Source organism: Macrobrachium rosenbergii, chromosome 42 (genome assembly GCF_040412425.1).
Source record: "Macrobrachium rosenbergii isolate ZJJX-2024 chromosome 42, ASM4041242v1, whole genome shotgun sequence".
Taxonomy (NCBI): domain Eukaryota; kingdom Metazoa; phylum Arthropoda; class Malacostraca; order Decapoda; family Palaemonidae; genus Macrobrachium; species Macrobrachium rosenbergii.
Window position 1 is genome coordinate 42,400,401 of NC_089782.1, and position 19,459 is coordinate 42,419,859.

At 35.8% G+C, this 19,459-nt stretch overlaps 1 protein-coding gene across 4 annotated transcripts in view; it reads left to right on the forward strand.

Annotated features, from left to right (window-relative positions):
* Window positions 1–18,722, forward strand: part of LOC136828334 (sphingomyelin synthase-related protein 1-like) — a 56,844-nt gene extending 38,122 nt beyond the window's left edge. For all 4 annotated transcript variants that reach the window (XM_067086231.1, XM_067086233.1, XM_067086232.1 and 1 more), the window contains 7 exons: window positions 1,049–1,280; window positions 5,726–5,919; window positions 9,393–9,588; window positions 14,570–14,703; window positions 15,812–15,929; window positions 16,078–16,228; window positions 16,807–18,722. In XM_067086231.1, the coding sequence (XP_066942332.1) occupies window positions 1,107–1,280; window positions 5,726–5,919; window positions 9,393–9,588; window positions 14,570–14,703; window positions 15,812–15,929; window positions 16,078–16,228; window positions 16,807–17,174 (1,335 nt within the window). In that variant the 5' untranslated portion in view covers window positions 1,049–1,106 and the 3' untranslated portion in view covers window positions 17,175–18,722. The remainder of the gene's footprint in view (window positions 1–1,048; window positions 1,281–5,725; window positions 5,920–9,392; window positions 9,589–14,569; window positions 14,704–15,811; window positions 15,930–16,077; window positions 16,229–16,806) is intronic.
* The last annotated feature ends 737 nt before the right edge of the window (window positions 18,723–19,459 follow it).

Below are 19,459 nucleotides of genomic sequence, written 5' to 3' on the forward strand. Positions count from 1 at the left end.
CAGAGTGGTTACTATAACATTGAAGACATCTCCAGTTTTGTATCCGCAATTTGGGATTTTGCAATTCCCTGTGTCATTTTGATGATAACGCCAAGAAGGGTAAATGAGAACTAAATGTGACTATAAGTAAGCTATGGCTTTTTGTCCTCAGTTCACATCAGATAATGATCACATTCATCTGTATGGTCAAAGCCAGCAATGAGGGACTAAATCTCTATTAGGCTTGTACAGTATTGGTAAATTGCTTATCCACGACCGAAGTACAGTATTCAAATCATATTTCTCAGCAATGCATTATAGGTAGACTTTAGTGCTAAGGTAATGTAGTTTATGCTTGGTCTTAATGTGGTGTTTTACTCATTGGTTGCATTGGTAACCTCTTCATTTTGTCACTTGTTCTAGCATGTGCATTGTCAATGCTCTTTAATACTTTTAACAAACCATTATTGTTGATAAAGGAACCATTAAATACAGACAATTTGTGTGGACTGGCAGTCCTTACCACCACCAGAGAGTAAACTGGTTTTCCTTTCAAGAACAAAGGCACAAGTTCATAGATATTTGTGTCTTCTGTTGTAGATATTGGTTTGTTATTGTGGTAACTGACTTATTCAATTATCTGAGAGGAAGTTTTGTCACAGTGCTGGGATTTTATATCAGTTGCAACTGATATAGTGAAGACTTCCTTCTTGATAGGCAAGTCTTAATGTGCTTTAAAGTAGTGTTTGGAGAGGCCTTTATCGAAAGTTTATTTTAATAGGTATTTTTGTGAGTTCATGCTTTAAAAGACAATTTGTTTTCCATGTTGCAAAAGTGCATCCTTTCTCTTAGTTTGCTCATGAAATGAATCAAGTGGCAATTTTTTTTTTTATCAAAGAGCTCTTTATGTAAGCTCAATACATTGTACAGTATATTTTAACTGCATTGTGATTTCAGTTTCTGTTATAGAATTTCTTTTTAGATTTGTTATATTTCATTTCATTTTTTGATGCCCAAACCAACTTTTAATTACACGCCATTCCTTTGATATGTAAATTATATTTTACAGGTATTTAACGGGATATTTTAAGTGAAAGTTTCAAAGAGAAGAAATACCGAGCGTCAAAATGGCCAGAATGGTTGGCAACAACTACGAGTGGTGGAGTGTAGCTGAAGTTGGTTGTTGGCTAGAAAGGTTGGGCTTTGCGCAGTATAAAGCTGCGTTTACACATCACAAGATAGACGGGGAGGTACTCCTACTTCTTACAGAAAAAGATTTAAAAGAAGAATTGAAAATTGATGTAAGTTTAGATTTTTATTTTATTTTATATCAGTACAGTAATAACTTCCCTCTAGAAAAAGAAAAATGTCATTCACAGATGTTTGTAAGTAATGTTCTTATAAAACTTTGAGTCTGCAGAAGTTCTGTATAAAATTTTAATCGAGCATTCAAAAGTGCTGGTGTGTTTACTATCTAGAAGTTATAACTTGTTCCACTGTAGTTTTCCTGAATAGAAATAGTATTTTGTAGTTGTGATGTACAATAATTTCTGTAATTTTAATACAAACTAAAGCTTTGCGCAAACCTCAATTACCTTTGGGGGTTTCTGAAACTCATGCCTATACTGCATGGCCTGGTCAGTCTAAATAATAATAACCATAATTGGTGGATTAGACGGTTAATGATAATTGCTGCTAGCCTGTTATTTGTTACTTAGTACACCAGTGGGACTTGGCTTTCAGAAGAAGCAAGTTTTAACAATACAGGCAGTCCCCGGTTAATGGCAGGTTCGGTTAACAGCGATCCGGTTTTACGGGGCTTGTCTAGCAACAAAAATCAGCAATGTTCAGCACCGAAAATCACTGATTTCCACTTATCGGTGCCAATAATTGGGTATTGGTGCCGATACATGCCTAACAGAGGTACTGATAATCGAAAATTGGTGCTTTCTGGCTCCGATAAGCCCCAAAACTTGCTGAAAAAGGGCGGAAAATCGCAGATTTTCGGTTATCATCATACCCTCAGAATGGAACCCCCGCCGATAACCGGGGACTGCCTGTATTTGATAGATTTGGGGATTTTAATCCTCCCTGGCATTTTACTTTAACTATTTTTTCTTAATTTTGCAATCATTTAACCAGTGTCTTGTTTGACATATCCTGATTTCATCAGTGAGGAATTAAGAATATTAAATGAGATGGCCTTGACATCCCATTTTGAAGTTTTCATGCAGATAGATTTATACATTTTGATTAGGAGCCTAAAGTGAGGTCAACTTGATTGCTTCCTTTTCCAGTGGACTACACAGTACATTATTTAACGTATTTTCAAGGACAATTATTGGTACATGATATATGACAGTCTGCAAAGGAGCTTGGTTGAAATTGTTGGTCTTGGTTAGAAATCTATAGGCAGATCTAGCTTCCATTGTATTAACAGTGCTTGGAGGAGAATTAAGTTTAATAAATAATGCAGAAAGTGCAACAAGTTTTCATCCTAAACATTAAATCTAATTATACTTTTGATCATAAAAGTGTAGCAGCATGTGGTTGTAGAATGGATACGGGGTGGAAGCAAGGATAAGGGGATGAGAAAAGTAGATTCTCTCTCTCTCTCTCTCTCTCTCTCTCTCTCTCTCTCTCTCTCTCTCTCTCTCTTTTTCTCTCTCTCTCTCTATTTTTTTTCCATTGCTCTGGTGCTTCAAATATGTGTTCAAGAATAGTGTCACCAGTCCCCATACAAGATGAAAGGGGTATCATCATTGTGAACATTTTACAATCTTTTCCAATTTACTTAATTGAACTTTTGTTGAGTTTTCAGCTCTCTTTTATTTTGTTCACCTTCTGGTTGAATTCCTTGCTTTTTCTTGCTGCTTCCAAATGTACTGATACTTATTACTCATTGCTTCTCTTTTCATCATTTGCCTCAGCTATATCAATCCTTGAGATGCCAGTCTATTTTCTATTCACTGAATGCATCTTTCAACTACTGTACAATCATCCTAACATAGCAAGTCATGACTCTCGGCACTATGTAGTCACACCTATTCAGATTTTTCTGTTTTCTACTTAAATACCTGTGTCTCTTCTTCACAAAGAATCACAGGTCTTATACATGAATCATGAATGTTTGTCCTGTTTACTTAATGCACAGTATAACTTACCAGTGTTCCAGCAGTCTTTGTTCACCATCCTGTTTGCCATTTTCTATTTTTCTTGCTGCCCTCTTATTACTAGACTGGGTTTACTGAATACACAATCTAGTACTGTACATGTCACTAGGGCAACAGAAGAGCCAAGAAGGGTATTTGGCCAATCTCTGGTCCTTATTTCATCTTGTCACCACTTTCAGAATTTTGTAGTTTCTTTTCACTGAAATAATTCATTTAAAACTATGTGTAGAAATGTCTTTAGTTACCACTGAGGGAACTACTGCACCTCAATCTATAAAATTAGTTACCACTGAGGGAACCACTGCACCTCAATCTATAAAATTGTGTTAAATTGTAGAATGAAATGGAAGCCAATACATATTCACATGCAGACTTGCATATGTCATCTGTTATTATGTGATGACCTGATCATTGATTTGTTGAGGACCATCATTCAAGAAGTTACCGAGGTGAAGTTTTTTTGTTTTTATGGTAGAAGATGAGATTGCTGTTTTTATGGTTTATGGTCTATATTCCCAAACTAGATTATTTTCCAACTTGTCTCATCAACTGTGAGAGAATCTTATACAGGTAGAAGGCACCTGGGAGTGTTACTAGATGAGTTAGTGAACTAATTTATTGCTTGCCTTCTAATTGTAAGCTCCAGGGATTGGCTCTACTTGGACTTCCTTTGCTCAAGGTTTCAGAGTTAAAGCCTAATTTTATGACAAATATGGCTATACCTCAGCTTCCATTGCTGTTAAGTGTCTGAATTTTGTGGTGAACGCAGTGAAGATAATGACACTTAGTATTTGAGAGAAACATCAACGGAACACTGCCGCCTGTGATTGATGCCGGAATTTTACATTCTCATGTATCATTTATGCCCCATCATATGACATCCGTAGTTGCCTAGAAACATCAGAAGCACCTATGATAACATTAGAGCAAGTTATCATGTTATACCAGACACCTAATACCCTGCAATCTCCTTTCCATTCTTCACAGGAACCTGCCCAGTATTACATTACTTGATCAGTGTGATTTTTCCACTTGACAGGTAAGCTTTTTATTGTTTTGGTTGTAACATTAGTTGTGACCTCTGGCACAGTGGTTCCAGTCTCACATACTAGCATTTGTCCTGTATGGTATGCACTTCAGATGGTCTTTTAAATGAGTGGTCTGATTAAATTAATAGTAATACTATAATAATAACTTGAGGTATTGCTGTCCGTTTGGCACATTCCCCAATTGTACTCTGGAGCATGGCTGTCTTCCAACACTTGTCAACCCAGTTGCATCCTATTCATATCTGTCCAGTCTTCCCATACTATGGTCTCATTTTCTTACAATTTGTCCTGGACATTGGATCCCCTGCAGTTTGGATCTCTCTCTCTCTAGTAGCATGTGCATATTTTTGTAGGTTGGACATTGGGTCCCCTGCAGTTTGGATCTCTCTAGTAGCATGTGCATAATTTTTGTAGGTTGGACATGAGTCCCCTACAGTCCTGATCTTTCAAGTAGCATATGCATAATTTTTTTAGGTCTCTCAGTAATGTACTCTTTGTCCTAAAATGGTTTTGTGTTTATAAGAGCATATTTAGAACTTTTCATTAGTTTTAAGGTGTAGCATACAAACCTTTGTTTTACTTAATGAGGTTAGTTTTTCTCACAGCAAAAATATTGAGATGTAATTGACAACTTATTGTTACTGTAGGCTGCCAGATACCACTGGAGGTGTTATTATGTAGTCTTATCCATTATTTTGGAGTACTCCCTTAAAGTTACCTGCAGCCACATGAGCCACAACGGCTCATGTGGCTCCCTATACAGACACAAAAGTGTTTGTATAAGAAAATTATTCATTCATAATATGCAGGCTTTAGTTATGAATTGTGTCACTTGTGTAATTTGTCTTGCATTTGATTTTATATATCAGTCATTAAATTTAGAAGGACTCTGTTACAAACATTACCTTAGAATGTCTTAGGTTATATCAGCCCATGTCATTTTTTCTAGTCATTTGTTTAATATTGATTTTTATTTACCTTTGATATTCTGATGTATTTTTGCAGGAAAGAAAAGTGGCCTGAGTGGTTTTTTCAGAGCATTTTTTATAACAAAATAAACTTCTCTTTAGAAAAACAATCTGAAATTATTTTTTCTTTTTGTTTTTCAAATCTCATTGGTTTTGATACCAAAAATATAGTTTTGAAAACTCTTGGTAAAGCAAGTCTTGTCAAGTTTTTATTTATTTGTTGGCAGTAGGATGATTAGTATTAAAACCTTAGTGCAGTAATGGCTTTTAACCTTCAAATTGGATACCTTTCATATTTTTGTGGTTGATTGTCATTACATTAAGGGCCAAGGTCTGTCAGTCGTAGTTTTTCTGTTTGCTGTTAGGCATAATCATAAAAATATTTAATGATATCTTACTGAAATAAATCTTAAAGTAGGATAGGCCTTATACTTGAAATTTACTTTATAAATGATTTATTTGATTTCAAAGATGTCAGAGAAAGCAGCCACATGATTTACTGTTTTGGTCTCATGCTTCATAAAGGTGACTTGATTTTGTTTCTTCTAAATTTCAGCTCCTAGGTGATTTGAAGAAGATAAGTGTAGCAATTAGTAGGTTACAGAACGATTATAACCATTTGATTCCTGAAGCTCCATCTAGAAATTTTTCTCCAGGCGCCCTCACAAATTCCACACTTCCAGTCCATCAGAATCTTCATCCACCAACTGCACATTCCCCTTGCACAAATTCTGCTCACTCAAGGGTCAGGTAAGCTCAAATTTCATTTCTGTGTATGAAACTTTTTTAGTACTCTGCATAAGATGTTTTGAGAAATATCTAATGAAAGTTTCAGCAAATGCCACACGAAAGTTAGGCATTGTTCGTAAGGCCTCTTGTACTTATAACAGTGATAAAATCATTGCAACCTGTTTTAGGTCATTTGTACCTCCTTTACTGGAATACTGTTCTCCAGTGTGGATGTCTGCTTCTGCCAGAGATTTATCTCTTTTTAGATAGAGTGGTTCTAGGTGGTAGATTTATGTTTCCTAATAGTAGCAGTTATGACTTTGACCATCGATGGATGGTCTCTTTGTTCGTCACTTTTTCGTAACTTGTATTCCAACAGAGATCTTTCACATTCGCAATTGATCCCTGGTCTCCTTTATCTACTTAGAGCAACCAGATACACTGAACAGCAGCACCAATATGGTGTTAGGTGTATGTTTCCAAATAGTTCCAGTTATGACTTGGACCATTGATGGATGGTCCCTTGTTTGTCACCTTTTCGTAGGTTGCACTCCAGCAGAGGTCTTTCACATTCACAATTGATCCCTGGTCCTCTTTATTTGCCAAGAGCAACCAGATTCACTGAACAGCAGCACCAATATGCAGTGGGTGTGCCTCGCTGTCAAGCTTCTCAGTTCCAGAGGTCCTTTTACCTCACACCGTTGGACTGAGGACATTGGGACTTCGGAAGTTCAAGTGAAAATGCAGTGCATTACTACCCTAATACTATTCTTCTTGCATTTTAATACTTTTTTATCTATTCATTTATTTATTAATTTATTTTTTGATGAGTGGGATCTCTTCTTTCTGTATTTCACTTCCCCTTGATTCTTCCTAATGAACACCATATTCTTTGGGAGCTTTAATTTCAAGTCAATGGCACCCGTGGGCTTGTTCCATATGAATAGGTTTCATCTATTGAATGATAATAATACAGTAATAATAAGATTTATGGCTAAATATCCAGGCCAAGTTAATAATTGGAGTAGAAGTAATTTTACTTTAAGATGTAGTAAAAGTGGATGTAGTACTTTGTGATGTACTATATGAAAACTTTAGCCCTATTTTATATGTGGAATTTCTAATGTGTTTTCTGTAGGGTTAGCCTATATGGCTATTTTTAAAGAAAATCATAGTCTTTGCTGCCAAGGCAAATTAGAAATAGTCTTGGATCAAGGATATTTACATCTTAACCTACATGAGGTCCATTTGAATGAGCATATATTGTAATTTGTAGTAAATCATCACTGTGTGCCATTAACAAAAGTTTGATTGGTATTGTGAATTTGAGGACAGCAGCACAGGTATAGTGTTTACAGAGGAATTCACAATATCTGAGGTGAGGTAGAATCACTGATGAAACTTGAGGAATGGAAAACACCAAGTTATGATGGAATCTGTGCAGAGATGATTTTAACAGAGGATACTAACTAGACTTTTGCAGATTATGGAATTGGAAGTCATCAAAGGGACCAAAGAAAGATGACCTACTTCATGTTATAACTGTAGAGGTGTAACTCACGTGTCATTTGTATTGAAATAACAAGTATTTGGTATGCTTTTAGTTGATGTTTGCGTTGATGACCACTGCTGCTATTATGCCAAATAACTTACTTTTGAAGGTTAAAAATTAGCATTTATCACATGGTAAAATGTTAATTTCATTGTTTTCTATTAATGACTATAAGGTTATAATATGGGGAAAGATGTAAAAAATTTGTTTATTTTTATGATGTTTCACATGACCACAATGACAGATAATAAGTAAAATGTTTTTTTTTTATACATTTTAAAGATTTAAAATTAGCATTTATTATGTGATATGAATGTTACATCCAAGTTTGTTTTCCATTAGTTGTGAAATACAGCTTGGAGAGAAACTGCTGATACATGATTACAAAATGTATTAAAGTAGTTGTTTTAAAGTGTTACTTATTACTCTCTTTATTGACCGTAATTATGCTAAATATATTGCAACCGTGGAATTGGGTATGTCCCAAAAAATTGATATGGCTATGGATATATGGATTTGGTTGTGTCTTCACTTTTCTAATAAACAGTCAAGATGCATCTCTGTCATACAGAATTAAGGTTTTCAGAGCACTTTAAGCTGTTGTAGCCCTGGAATGTAGATAGAGTAGTTCAGTAGTTGGTGATCTACCAATCACTTTCATTGGGGGAGCGAGACCCTTAGGGAAGGGGCTGGGTCTAGTTATGCTGTTAACCTGGTCAAGAGCAAGATTCCAGTCCTGGCATTGGCATCACTGACTTTTGACAGTTCCACCTGGCGCAGCTCTCACCCCAGCAGTAATCACACATCTGAGAGCCTGGGAGGTTTTGCCTCCCTCATGGGCATTATGTATAATTTTAAAGATGTCCATCACCTTCCCATATTTTCGAGACAGTAAACTAAACCATTTTATTTCCAGGACATAAATGGCTAAGTGAGTCTGTTTGTGAAGACTACCACGTAAGGAAATAAGTTTTGAGAACTAGTTGTGAAGACTGCCACTTATTGAAATAATTTTTGAGAACTGGTAAATGAGTATGGGACTTAATATCTCAGAGACTGGTACTGTACATGTTTCAGAACAAGCAAATACTTATATGTTGTAAGAAGGGTGTGCAGGTGGAGGATATGAAAGAAGTTGGTAAAAGAGTCATAAACCATTATTAGTGTTATTGTAGGCTATGATCTTATGTTATTACTGGTATTATATATACAGTAGTATTATTTTTATTGTCATTATTAAAGATACAAGCTAGAAGCTTCATTGGAGTTTCTTAATTGTATTGCATTGTGGGTTGCTGCCCTGCCATGGAGCAGTAGTATTTTATAACCACTGGGTGGCATTTTCAAGAAGGGCTCATATTTACAGCATGTTATCAATTTTTATCTGACTTTTGAGGTCAATGTTTGTATTATATAAATGCTTTTTGCATATAGAGACATATTTCCATATTCTGAGCCTGCCTCACAAGTTAGGGACTCATATTACATGAATATCTTGTATGAGGATAATTTAATTATTTATAATCAAGTTAAATAATGGGTTAGTGATTTTTATACTTTTTCACAATATATTTTCAGAATTGCGTGTCTGTATCTTAAACATAAGTTTAATGAATGACTAATGAAAAGAGTTTAACTATTGACAGCTAATGAAATTAAATTTTTTCAAGTTCCCATATTGTATGTCATGTCATTTCACTACTCGGTCATATTTGGCACCTTAGGGTCTCGGTGCTTTGGCTACGTCCCTATATTCTTTATATCCATCTGTCCATCCATAAGTCTATTGCAGTGTTTTGTATGTTAGAGAATAATTTTCAGTTTAAAGTTCTCTGTGATGTGAGTTATAATTTATGGAAAAATTTATGGAAACTTCAAAAACAAATTGTGAAGTGGAGTACAGTACAGGATGTATATAGTCTGAATCTTATTTTCTTCACAGAAACTATTCTTCAGACTCTCAGGCTTCAGATCTTCAAGAGCAACAGAAATTAGGTGGATTTAGAAGGCCTAGTGGTGTAGCCACGCAGCTGCGCCCAGAGTACTTCAAGACACTGGTGTCATGTCTATATATGCTTCTTGTGACTTGGATTACTGCAATTGTAATGGTGTTTGTTCATGACAGGGTTCCTGATAGGGTAAGATTTTTTGTGTATAACATTCAGGTAGCTAACTGAAAACAGTTCTCTCTTTGATTTCATCGTCTTGTGAGAATCACAGGAGAACATTATAGCTAATCCTGAAACTTGAGGTTGATAGTGCATATTAGTATTTCAGTTTAACCTCTCAAATTTCTTTAATAGGTAAAAGCTAGTGATATCATATGCAGTTGGTTTTTTCGCAAAGTCAGCAACCTTTGGGACAGGGGTGATGAGTATTTAGAAAAGAATAATAAAGATCTAAAGCAACTAGGATAGGATAAGGACTTCCTCAGCCGAAGCACCACTTCAGGATCCAGGCTCTTACTGGACACATATTTTTAACTCATGTGCAGAGCTATGGTTCAGCCATAAATGATATTTGTTTTCATTTTTACAAATAGAAATTCTGGATATTTGATGGTTATTTCCTACTTTTTTCTCCTCAGTGTTTGCTGCACGGACTTTTGTCATTTTACTTCCTATTCCTTCACTTCGAACAATTTTCCTTCCATTTTTTTTTCTTGCTCACTTAGAATCTACATTGAATCTTTTGTGATGAGACCTAGAATCTACATTGAATCTTTTGTGATGAGACCTTATAAGCCTTCAGTAGCTACTATGTTATTGTTATTTACTTTGATGCTTTGGTTTTGCTAGCTGTGACCCTAGTAAGTGATTCCCATAGGCCTTTTTTTTTTCTAACATTGTTTCTGCTTGTTCCTAAATTCCACTTTGGGTATGGGTGTCATTTCCTTCCCTTGACCTTGTTGTTGATGTTCCATTTTGCCTTTTTGTCCATACAACTCCTTGGTTTTCCCCCAGTAGGTTGCTTATTGGCTTGCAAGTTTCAGCTCCCATCACATGACTTAGGCTGAGTTAGTTCTGCCTTCCTCATCTTGTGCCCCAATTCTGTTCTCTTCTCCTATAGAGAGAATAAATGGGATTTTTTGTTGATGCTAAACTCTTATACTTTGTATTTCATGTCTCTACTATCATTGTATTTCATATGTGTCTCTGCTATCATGGCCAGCTTTTCCAATGCCTTTTGCTTTTCAGGGACTAGTTTTTGGCTTTTAGCTGATCCATTCTCACTGTATTTAGAGAAGAATAAGGCAAAGCTGAGTTCTTTCTAGCAGTCTTGTTATTATCAAATAGTTAGAAATAACCAGAATCTTTATAAATGTCCCATACCATTTGACTGTATACATACTCATTGCAAGTACTGAGTCCTTACACTTCACTGGGAGGTACAAGGACAGCTATTTGTCCTCCCTTTTTAATGCTCCAAACTCTTTTAGAATAGGTACAGTTGTTTGTGTTAGAGCAGTCTTTGAAATAGCTGAAACAATTATGCTTGCCCAAGTGCAAGCCCTCAGATTGTGTGTGTGGGGTCCTGAAGTGACTGTAAAGATTGTATTTGTGAGAGGGACAGTTCCTGAGTGAATCAGGAACTCCCCTTGCTGGTGTAATGACCCATGTTACTCCTTCACGTGAAACACTGAAAGGAGGTTTTCACTTTTGGATGACTTAATGAAAATCTAATTAAGGAATTATTATTATTTTTATCACAATTGAACCATTACTGTTAATGATAATGGTTATAGATGAGAGAGGCAAGATACAAGTGTACAGGTTGTAAACTGCAGTTAAACTTGCCCAACCAAGAAATCTTCAGGTTATGCAGTACTGTATTTATGCATACCAGCTGTGAGAGAGGTTAGTCTCGAGCATAACTGCCTGCAGACTATTGTCTACACACTAGGGGTTGGTGGTGACTGTGGAAGTCACATATTGAAAAAATAAATACATGGATACATTTTGCATTTCATTTGGTAGGGTTATTATTATTAATTACAGTATAGTAATATTTTGATTACTATTCGTGGCCAGTTGTGATGCCCTTGTTGTACAGCTTGCATCCTAAAATATTGGGACTTGGTTGTGTTGGTTGGGGAGGCTGGGGGTTTCTGCTGGTGGGTCCCCCTCCATGGGTGTGATTGCCCTCTCTTCATCTCTTATTGGTGTTTGGTACCAGTAGATGCCTTTCATTTCTCTCTCTCTCTCTCTCTCTTGTTGGTGGGCATCAGTAAAACACCAATGAAAGAGAGAGAAAGAAATGAAAGCAGCCAACTAATACCAAGTGCTAGTGAAAGAGGGGAAGAGAGGAGATGAATAATCATCCCCTCACCTGAATGGGCCATTATGCTAGTCACACCACTTTGAGACACACCAGCTGAAACAGCCTCCCAGATCAACACAGCCAAGGAGGTCTCAACATCTTAGAATGTGAGCTTTATAGCAAGAACATCTGGTTTTCCAACTAGCCAAGAAAAATTTAACCCGCCTAAAATTTCACTAACTTTAAACCCACTCCTCTCTGTATATTATTATTATTATTATTATTATTATTATTATTATTATTATTATTATTATTATTATTATTATTATTATTATTTATTATTATTATTATTATTATTATTATTATTATTTATTTATTTTTTTTTTTTCATTGAACAATATGGCTGTCTGGATGCTGTTTAGTTCGTATTGTAGTTTCTCAATATCTTGATTAGATGTACCCTTGGCTTCATTCGCCTTTCGAGTGTGGCAGAAAGCTCTACTGAAATGTCAAGGTAAATAAATGAACTTTGGACAGACGCTGTATGGTTGACCTGCTGCTACAAAGAAACTGATTCGAGAAATTGAAAAACTACAATACAAACTAAATGGCATCCAGACAGCCATACTGTTCAATGAAGTTTCCTTGAGAGAGGGTCTTCTTCTTAGATATTATTATTATTTATTTTTTATTTATTTATTTATTTTTTTTTTTTTTTTTTTTTTTTTTTTTTTTATCACAGTCATCCTGTTCGCCTGGGTGGTTTTTATGGTGTGGGGTTCTGGGTTGCACCCTGCCTCCTTGGGAGTCCATCACTTTTCTCACTGTGTGCCGTTTCTAGTAGCACACTTTTCTGCAGGAGTCCTGGAGGTACTTCAGCCATCTAGTTTTTCCAGATTCCTTCTCAGGGATCTTGGGATTGTGCCTAGTGTTCCTATGGTTATAGGCAGAATTTCCACTGGCATATTCCATATCCTTCATATGTCTCTTTCTTTCTCATCTACCCTGATGTCCCATGGTATTGCGACATCAATGAGTGATACTTTCCTCTTGATTTTGTCAATCAACATCACGTTTGGTCTTATTGGCACGTATCACCCCATCTGTTCTGATATACCTTAGTCCCAGAGGATCTTTGCCTGATTGTTTTCTATCACTCCCTCTGGTTGGTATTGGTACCACTTATTACTGCAAACTAGCTGGTGTTTCTTGCACAGGCTCCAGTGGAGGGCTTTTGGTACTGAATCATGCCTCTTTTTGTACTGGTTCTGTGCAAGCACCGGACATTTACTTGCTGTGTGGTTTATGGTCTCGTCTTCCATATTGCATTTCCTGTTTATGGGTGAGATGTTATTTCCATCTATTGTTCTTTGGACATACCTGGTTCGTAGGGCCTGATCTTGTGCTGCTGTTAGCATTCCTTCTGTTTCCTTCTTGAGTTCTCCCCTCTGTAGCCATTGCCACGTTTCATTGCTGGCCGGTTCTTTTGTCTGTCTTGTACTGTCCGTGCATTGGTTTGTTGTGCCATTCCTCTGTTCTGTTTTTCATTCTTCTGTCTCTGTATGTCTCTGGGTCTTCGTCTATTTTTATCAGTCCTTCTTCCCATGCACTTCTTAGCCACTCGTCTTCACTGGTTTTCAGATGTTGCCCCAGTGCTCTGCTCTCGATGTTGACACAGTCCTCTATGCTTAGTAACCCTCTCCCCCCTTCCTTTCGTGTTATTTATAGTCAGTCTGTATTTGCTCTTGGGTGTAGTGCTTTGTGTATTATCATGTGTTTTCTAGTTTTCTGGTCTATTATTTATTATTATTATTATTATTATTATTATTATTATTATTATTATTATTGTTATTAATGTAGTTCAGCCAAACCATTTACTTACTTGGCATGGACAGCTAGGTGTCAAGAGACCAAAGGGAATGGAAGACAGATTAAAAAACAATATAACTGAGACCAAAAATATGGTGAAGAGAACTTTTTAGTACTAGCTGCATGTCAAACAAGAATTTGCATTAATACAAATTAGAATCCGCGTTACAACAATCTGAAATAATAAAAAAATTATAAGATGTTCAGTTGGAGAATGTTTTCACCATTCTCCTTATGCTAGTGACACCACCAAAGCAGTAGGTCAGTCACCCTTAAAACTTGGTTGAAGTAGCATTGTGAAACATCAGCTCATGTTCAGGCTGTTTCAACCTTTGCAGTCTGTATTTCAAAACAAAACTTACAGAACTCCTTATTGCTTCTCCATAAGTTCTAATTTCAATAGAAATCCACACACAATAGGCCTAGATATGTCTGGTTGACAAAATAATTTTGTATCCAGAAGGGTAGAATTTTGACAGATCTTTTTATTTTATTCAGAGGAGGATGATGGATGTGAAAATTTAAAATTATTAATTTGCAAACTTGATCATTTTAGCTAAAATCTAGGCATATTTATTTGAAAGTCTAAATAAGGTTTTTATACCATATTAATTTCATTCTTGTAGAGCAGCTAGTTTAAGAGTAAGCATTTGAAATTTTTGTATTAAAAGGATGGGAAATTGAAATGTATAATGATTATTTGGGGATGAGATTGTCTTATAATGATGTTCTTTATTTCTGGTGTAAATATCATAATGAGGTCTCAAAAAATAATGACATTTCTTCTAACTTGCATGTCTCCTTGGGAAGAGAAATTGTTTATTAGTTTTGAAATCCAGGGGATTTTACCAGTAACCTGCTCTTACAATGCTTGCTTTGAAAAGTAGCTTTGATATGCTAAGAGTCTAGTGTATATAATTTGAAATATTATGTTATATATTTTTCTTCTAAAAGGATATAATTTTTAATTTTTTTGTCTTTTTCCCCCAGAAAAGACACCCTCCTCTGCCAGATATCTTCCTGGACAATGTTCCACATATCTCTTGGGCATTTCAGATGTGTGAGATAACTATACTATTGATGACAACAACTTGGATATGCATACTTTTCTTCCATAAACACAGGTAAGAATAATTTCGTATTGGATTGTGCTATCCTTGAAATTCCTGCTAGATTGTGTAGACTTTACTTTTTGTTGATAAAAATATTATAGGTTTAATGGATAAACTGCTATTTTGATAGACAGCATTATCATTGATAATTAAATCAAAGAATATGTTAAGGTAGAGTCCTTGAAAATGCAGTAAACAGTAAAAATTGAAGGGAGGGAGATTCATCCAAGCAAGGGGATGAGACTTGGGAAGGAAGAAACTCCACAAAGAATCCTCCTTGTTCTTGTGGTTGTGGAATTTGTTACTGTGTGACAAAAAATAATTAAGTGAGAAGAAGGAAAGAAAATCAGCAAACACAAGCATAGATATGTGAAACTGAAACATAAAGATAGTACCTGTCCCTGAAAACTGGCACCAGCAGAGAAGGAAGTGCAACAAATATGCAATCAACACAACATTAATTCACAGTCTGAGAAATGAAAGCACTAAGATAGGAATGAATATAAAACTGGAAACATAGTACTGTATAAGGCAATTGCTATCATGAACAGAGCAGTAACAAACATCACTGTTAATATGTAATAGTGAACAATTCATTGTGAGTACATAAAAAGAATAAGCTCTGAAACTCATGCTCTAGTTCAGTATCATGAAAGTGCAAAGGTTATTTAAATCTAAGATCTTTAAAATGGAGATACTAGACACTTGCCAATATTGAAATTACTAAAGAACCAATGCAAATCTTTGGTAAGGGCTAAGCAAGGGAAAAAATGACTCTAAAACAGAAAATACATGACCAAAAGGCAGCCAAGCAAGGGTACCAGAAAACTGGAACATAAAAAGTGCATAAGAAAGAAATGGATGATACAGCAGAACAACAGGTAAAGAACTCTGTAGACCGTAGGAAGCACAGCACTTGTTGGAGCTACACAGAATAATGACATATTGGTTAGTGGACTATGAGGTGGGCATGTGTAGGGGACTTGTTCTTATTTCATCTCTTCATGTGTGTGGGGCTGGGCCCATTTTTGATAGAAGGAGGTTAATTATGATAAATGATTTTGTATATGAAATTAGAATTTATGAGTTATGTTTATATGGTCATATTATTTTCTTACAGGTCTATTGTTATGCGACGGTTTTGTGCTCTGTCTGGTTCTGTTTTCCTTCTCCGCTGTGCAACAATGTTTATTACCAGTCTTTCAGTTCCAGGCTCACATCTTGAATGTGCTCCAAGGGTAGTAATCGTTTTCATGTTAAGTTTGTCTTCAAGATAACTGTTTGGCTATACGATATGGCTGAAGAATATTTTCATTTTGTGTGGTATTGAAAATCTGTTTCCTATTCCTTAATATTTTATCATAATCATTTGTTGTCTTGTTACAGGATCCAAGTGACTTAATGACCCAAATGAAGCAAGCGTGGGTAATTTGGCAGGGAGGAGGGCTTAGCATTAAGGGAGTGCGCACATGTGGTGATTACATGTTCAGCGGACACACTACAGCTTTAACTACTCTTAACTTTTTCATTACTGAGTGTAAGTTGTTTAATTGCTGAAACATATACTGCTGCTTTGTATTGAACATCCAAATTAAGTTTTGTCAATATGTAAAATAAAAGTTTTATTTACTGGCTAGCCCAGAAAATTATAAATTTCACTAATTGCCATTTTGCCTTTCTAGACAACCTGAAATGGTTTCAAGTTTATTACTGTTTACCTATGCAGTTTCTTTGTTCTGTTTTCTCTTTAATCATCAGGTATAGCAGTTTTAAAAGAAAATTGTTTGTAACTAAATCATGAAATTAAACAATTCTAGGCTTTTCATGAGAATATTGTGAGAGCATATATCATTTGTTTCAGTCAAGTGATTTTTACCATTCAGCAGTTAACAAAGAAGGCCTTGACAAGTAAACTGAGATGTTTACAGAAGACATGATAGTAGCATTTATTCATGTGCATAAAATAGGCAGTTTTACTTTAGATTTATTTATCACAACCAGTGCTGTGTATTACAGTACTGTAATATAAATACGTTATGTAATTTTACTTTAGATTTATTGATCATAACCAGTGCTGTGTATTACGGTACTGTAATAATGTTTGGTATTCCACAGATACTCCAAGAAGAATGTATTATCTGCATATAGCATCATGGGTCCTGAATACTTTTGGAATATTCTTCATTCTAGCAGCTCATGAGCACTACTCAATTGATGTCTTCATTGCCTTCTACATAACTTCACGCATGTTTTTGTATTACCACTCTCTTGCCAACAATCGAGCTTTACACCAGCGAGATTCTTTCAGAACGAAAATTTGGTTTCCAATGTTCAGTTATTTTGAAGCTCACATTGATGGTATTGTGCCAAACGAGTATTCCAATCCCCTGTGTAAGGCAAACCTCTTGTATCTCTGGAGAATATTAATTGTTACACCATACAAGAAAATTTTGGGGAGTAGCAAAAAAGAAAAACGAAAATAAAAGGGTACCGTTGCTATCACCCATGACATAAATTTAACAGGTTGTGAACATGCTCAAAACTACAGAGGTAAGAATTGCAAGGGCATTGCTGTAAAGAAATCTTTGCTTTTACAATATTTATATCAAGAATTTATGAAAGCAAGGAGTGCTTAGTAAATTGTTTTACAGTACAGCACAGGCAGTCCACGCTTACTGGTGGCATCAGTTAACAGCGTTTCGGTGTTATGGCACTTGGCTAGTGACGCCGTTAACCAGATTTTGGTGCTGGTAAGTGGTTTATCGGCATTGGTAAGCGGTTCGTTGGCGTCGTAAGTGGTTTATCGGTGCCGATAACCGGTTAGCGGAGCCTCTAAGAGGTTTATTGGCACTGTTAGCGGCGATTTTTGGTTAGCGGCGCTCGGCCGGGAACGGAACCCCCACCGTTAAGTGGGGGCTGCCTGTATTTTATATAAATTGTCTTTAAGCCTTGAATTTGTATGTATAGTAATGCCTCACATTAACAGACCTCCAGACAATGAATTTTTGAAATGCAGCAGGCGTTGTTTATGTTAGAGATGAATTCTCACGGACAAGAATGAAGGTCATTAAAGGTACTTATGTCTGTCATGACAGGCTAGCATTTTATTTCCTCATACAGGTGTAAAATGTGAGAAATACTGTCAGAATTCTGCTAACATTTGTTGTTACAGAGAGCAGAGTGAACAAAGTAGTTTAGTGTATGTCATAGTAACTTGGCATTCTATATACAGTACTGTGGTTTTGTTCACATACAGTAAATGATATGTACAGATTGTGACCAATTGGTCAAGTTTTCCTAAATAAAGCTTTTGTTTTGTTGATACAGTAACACTCCAAACTCACCAACCAGCTGTTAAAGTGAGACATTACTTTATTTAGATATTCGTATATGCTTTATATGTATAAAGCTAATTTATAAATATAGCGGACTTACAAAATACTTAAGGGATGTTCTCAGAATTACTCTCTACATACATTAAACAATGTGTATATTTCATACTAATACTAATTTGTAAACATCAATTTCGTGTAGTGATTTTTCAACTCCCGTCCGTGAACAGCCAACATCACTCGATTTGTCACTCGATTTGAACTGCATATTTTGCTAGTCCGCTGTTCATCCTTGTATTCGTGAAAATACCCCACCTCAACATGAAACCCTTATCAAAGATGTGTAAATGCTTTAGGTGTTACTAAAGCTTCTTTACAGCATCGCTTTGGCCTCAAGCTGCATTTCTTTTGTGTGAAAACTTTTTCTTCATTTCCTTTGGTCTCTTCCCACCCACCTGTTCAATTTATTTAATTTTTCCCACCTGGCTATTTAGCTTATTTAATTTTTCCCTGCTCAAATTTTCACTCTCATTTATGGACAGATCTTTCAGGCCAGCTTATTGGTCTGATTTTTTTGCTTTATAATGAAAGCAGTTATATGGATTTTGAACCCATTACATTTGAGAGACTTGAACACTCTGAACTGCAATTCTAAGAGGAACAGATTTAATAACTTCTTCTCATATCCAAAAAAATAAATGTCTTTATTACCCGATGGTGGCTGAATAAGTGAACTCGAGTTAAATGCGCAGTACTGAAATAGTGTTTAGAGGTGCTGAGAGACGCATGCACAACAGGTGTGGGGAATGCTGTAGCAACAAATCATTTTAGTTTAAATTCAACATTAAGTTTTGTCTTCTCATAATGTGACATAACGCTAACCTTTGGGCGGCATGCCTTCTGGTCCAGGAGGGTCATTTACAATAGCACTGTCTTGAAATTTGTTAAACCAAGAGATTAATTTAGTTTGATATAGCAATGTATGTGAATATGTAGCGAATGCTTATAAATATTCCATAGTCATGCTTAAGGTACTCTTAACATAGTAGATTCAGGGAATATTTTATAAAGCAACAAGGTTCATTTTATTTTTACTTTTCATATGAGGTGGAATTTTAATACCTGACTTTAGTGTGACATGTCCACTGTTCTTAAGCCAGAGAGTAAAGTGGTTTTCAACTTGAAATTATCCAAATTTTGTATTGCCAGGAGCAGCAGGAACAGGCTGGTCTTGCTCTTTGTATCACATATAAAGCATATACAGTATTTATGCTTATGAAGCATTGGATTTGACAGTGTAAATGGATATATAGAAATTATTCCAAAGTTCTATAATTGTAATGTTTGTTCAAGCTACGTTAAACATAGAAGGTTCAATGTTTGTTAAGCAGTGCATAAGGGTGTCATACAATATATATGTAATCTACTTTAACAAA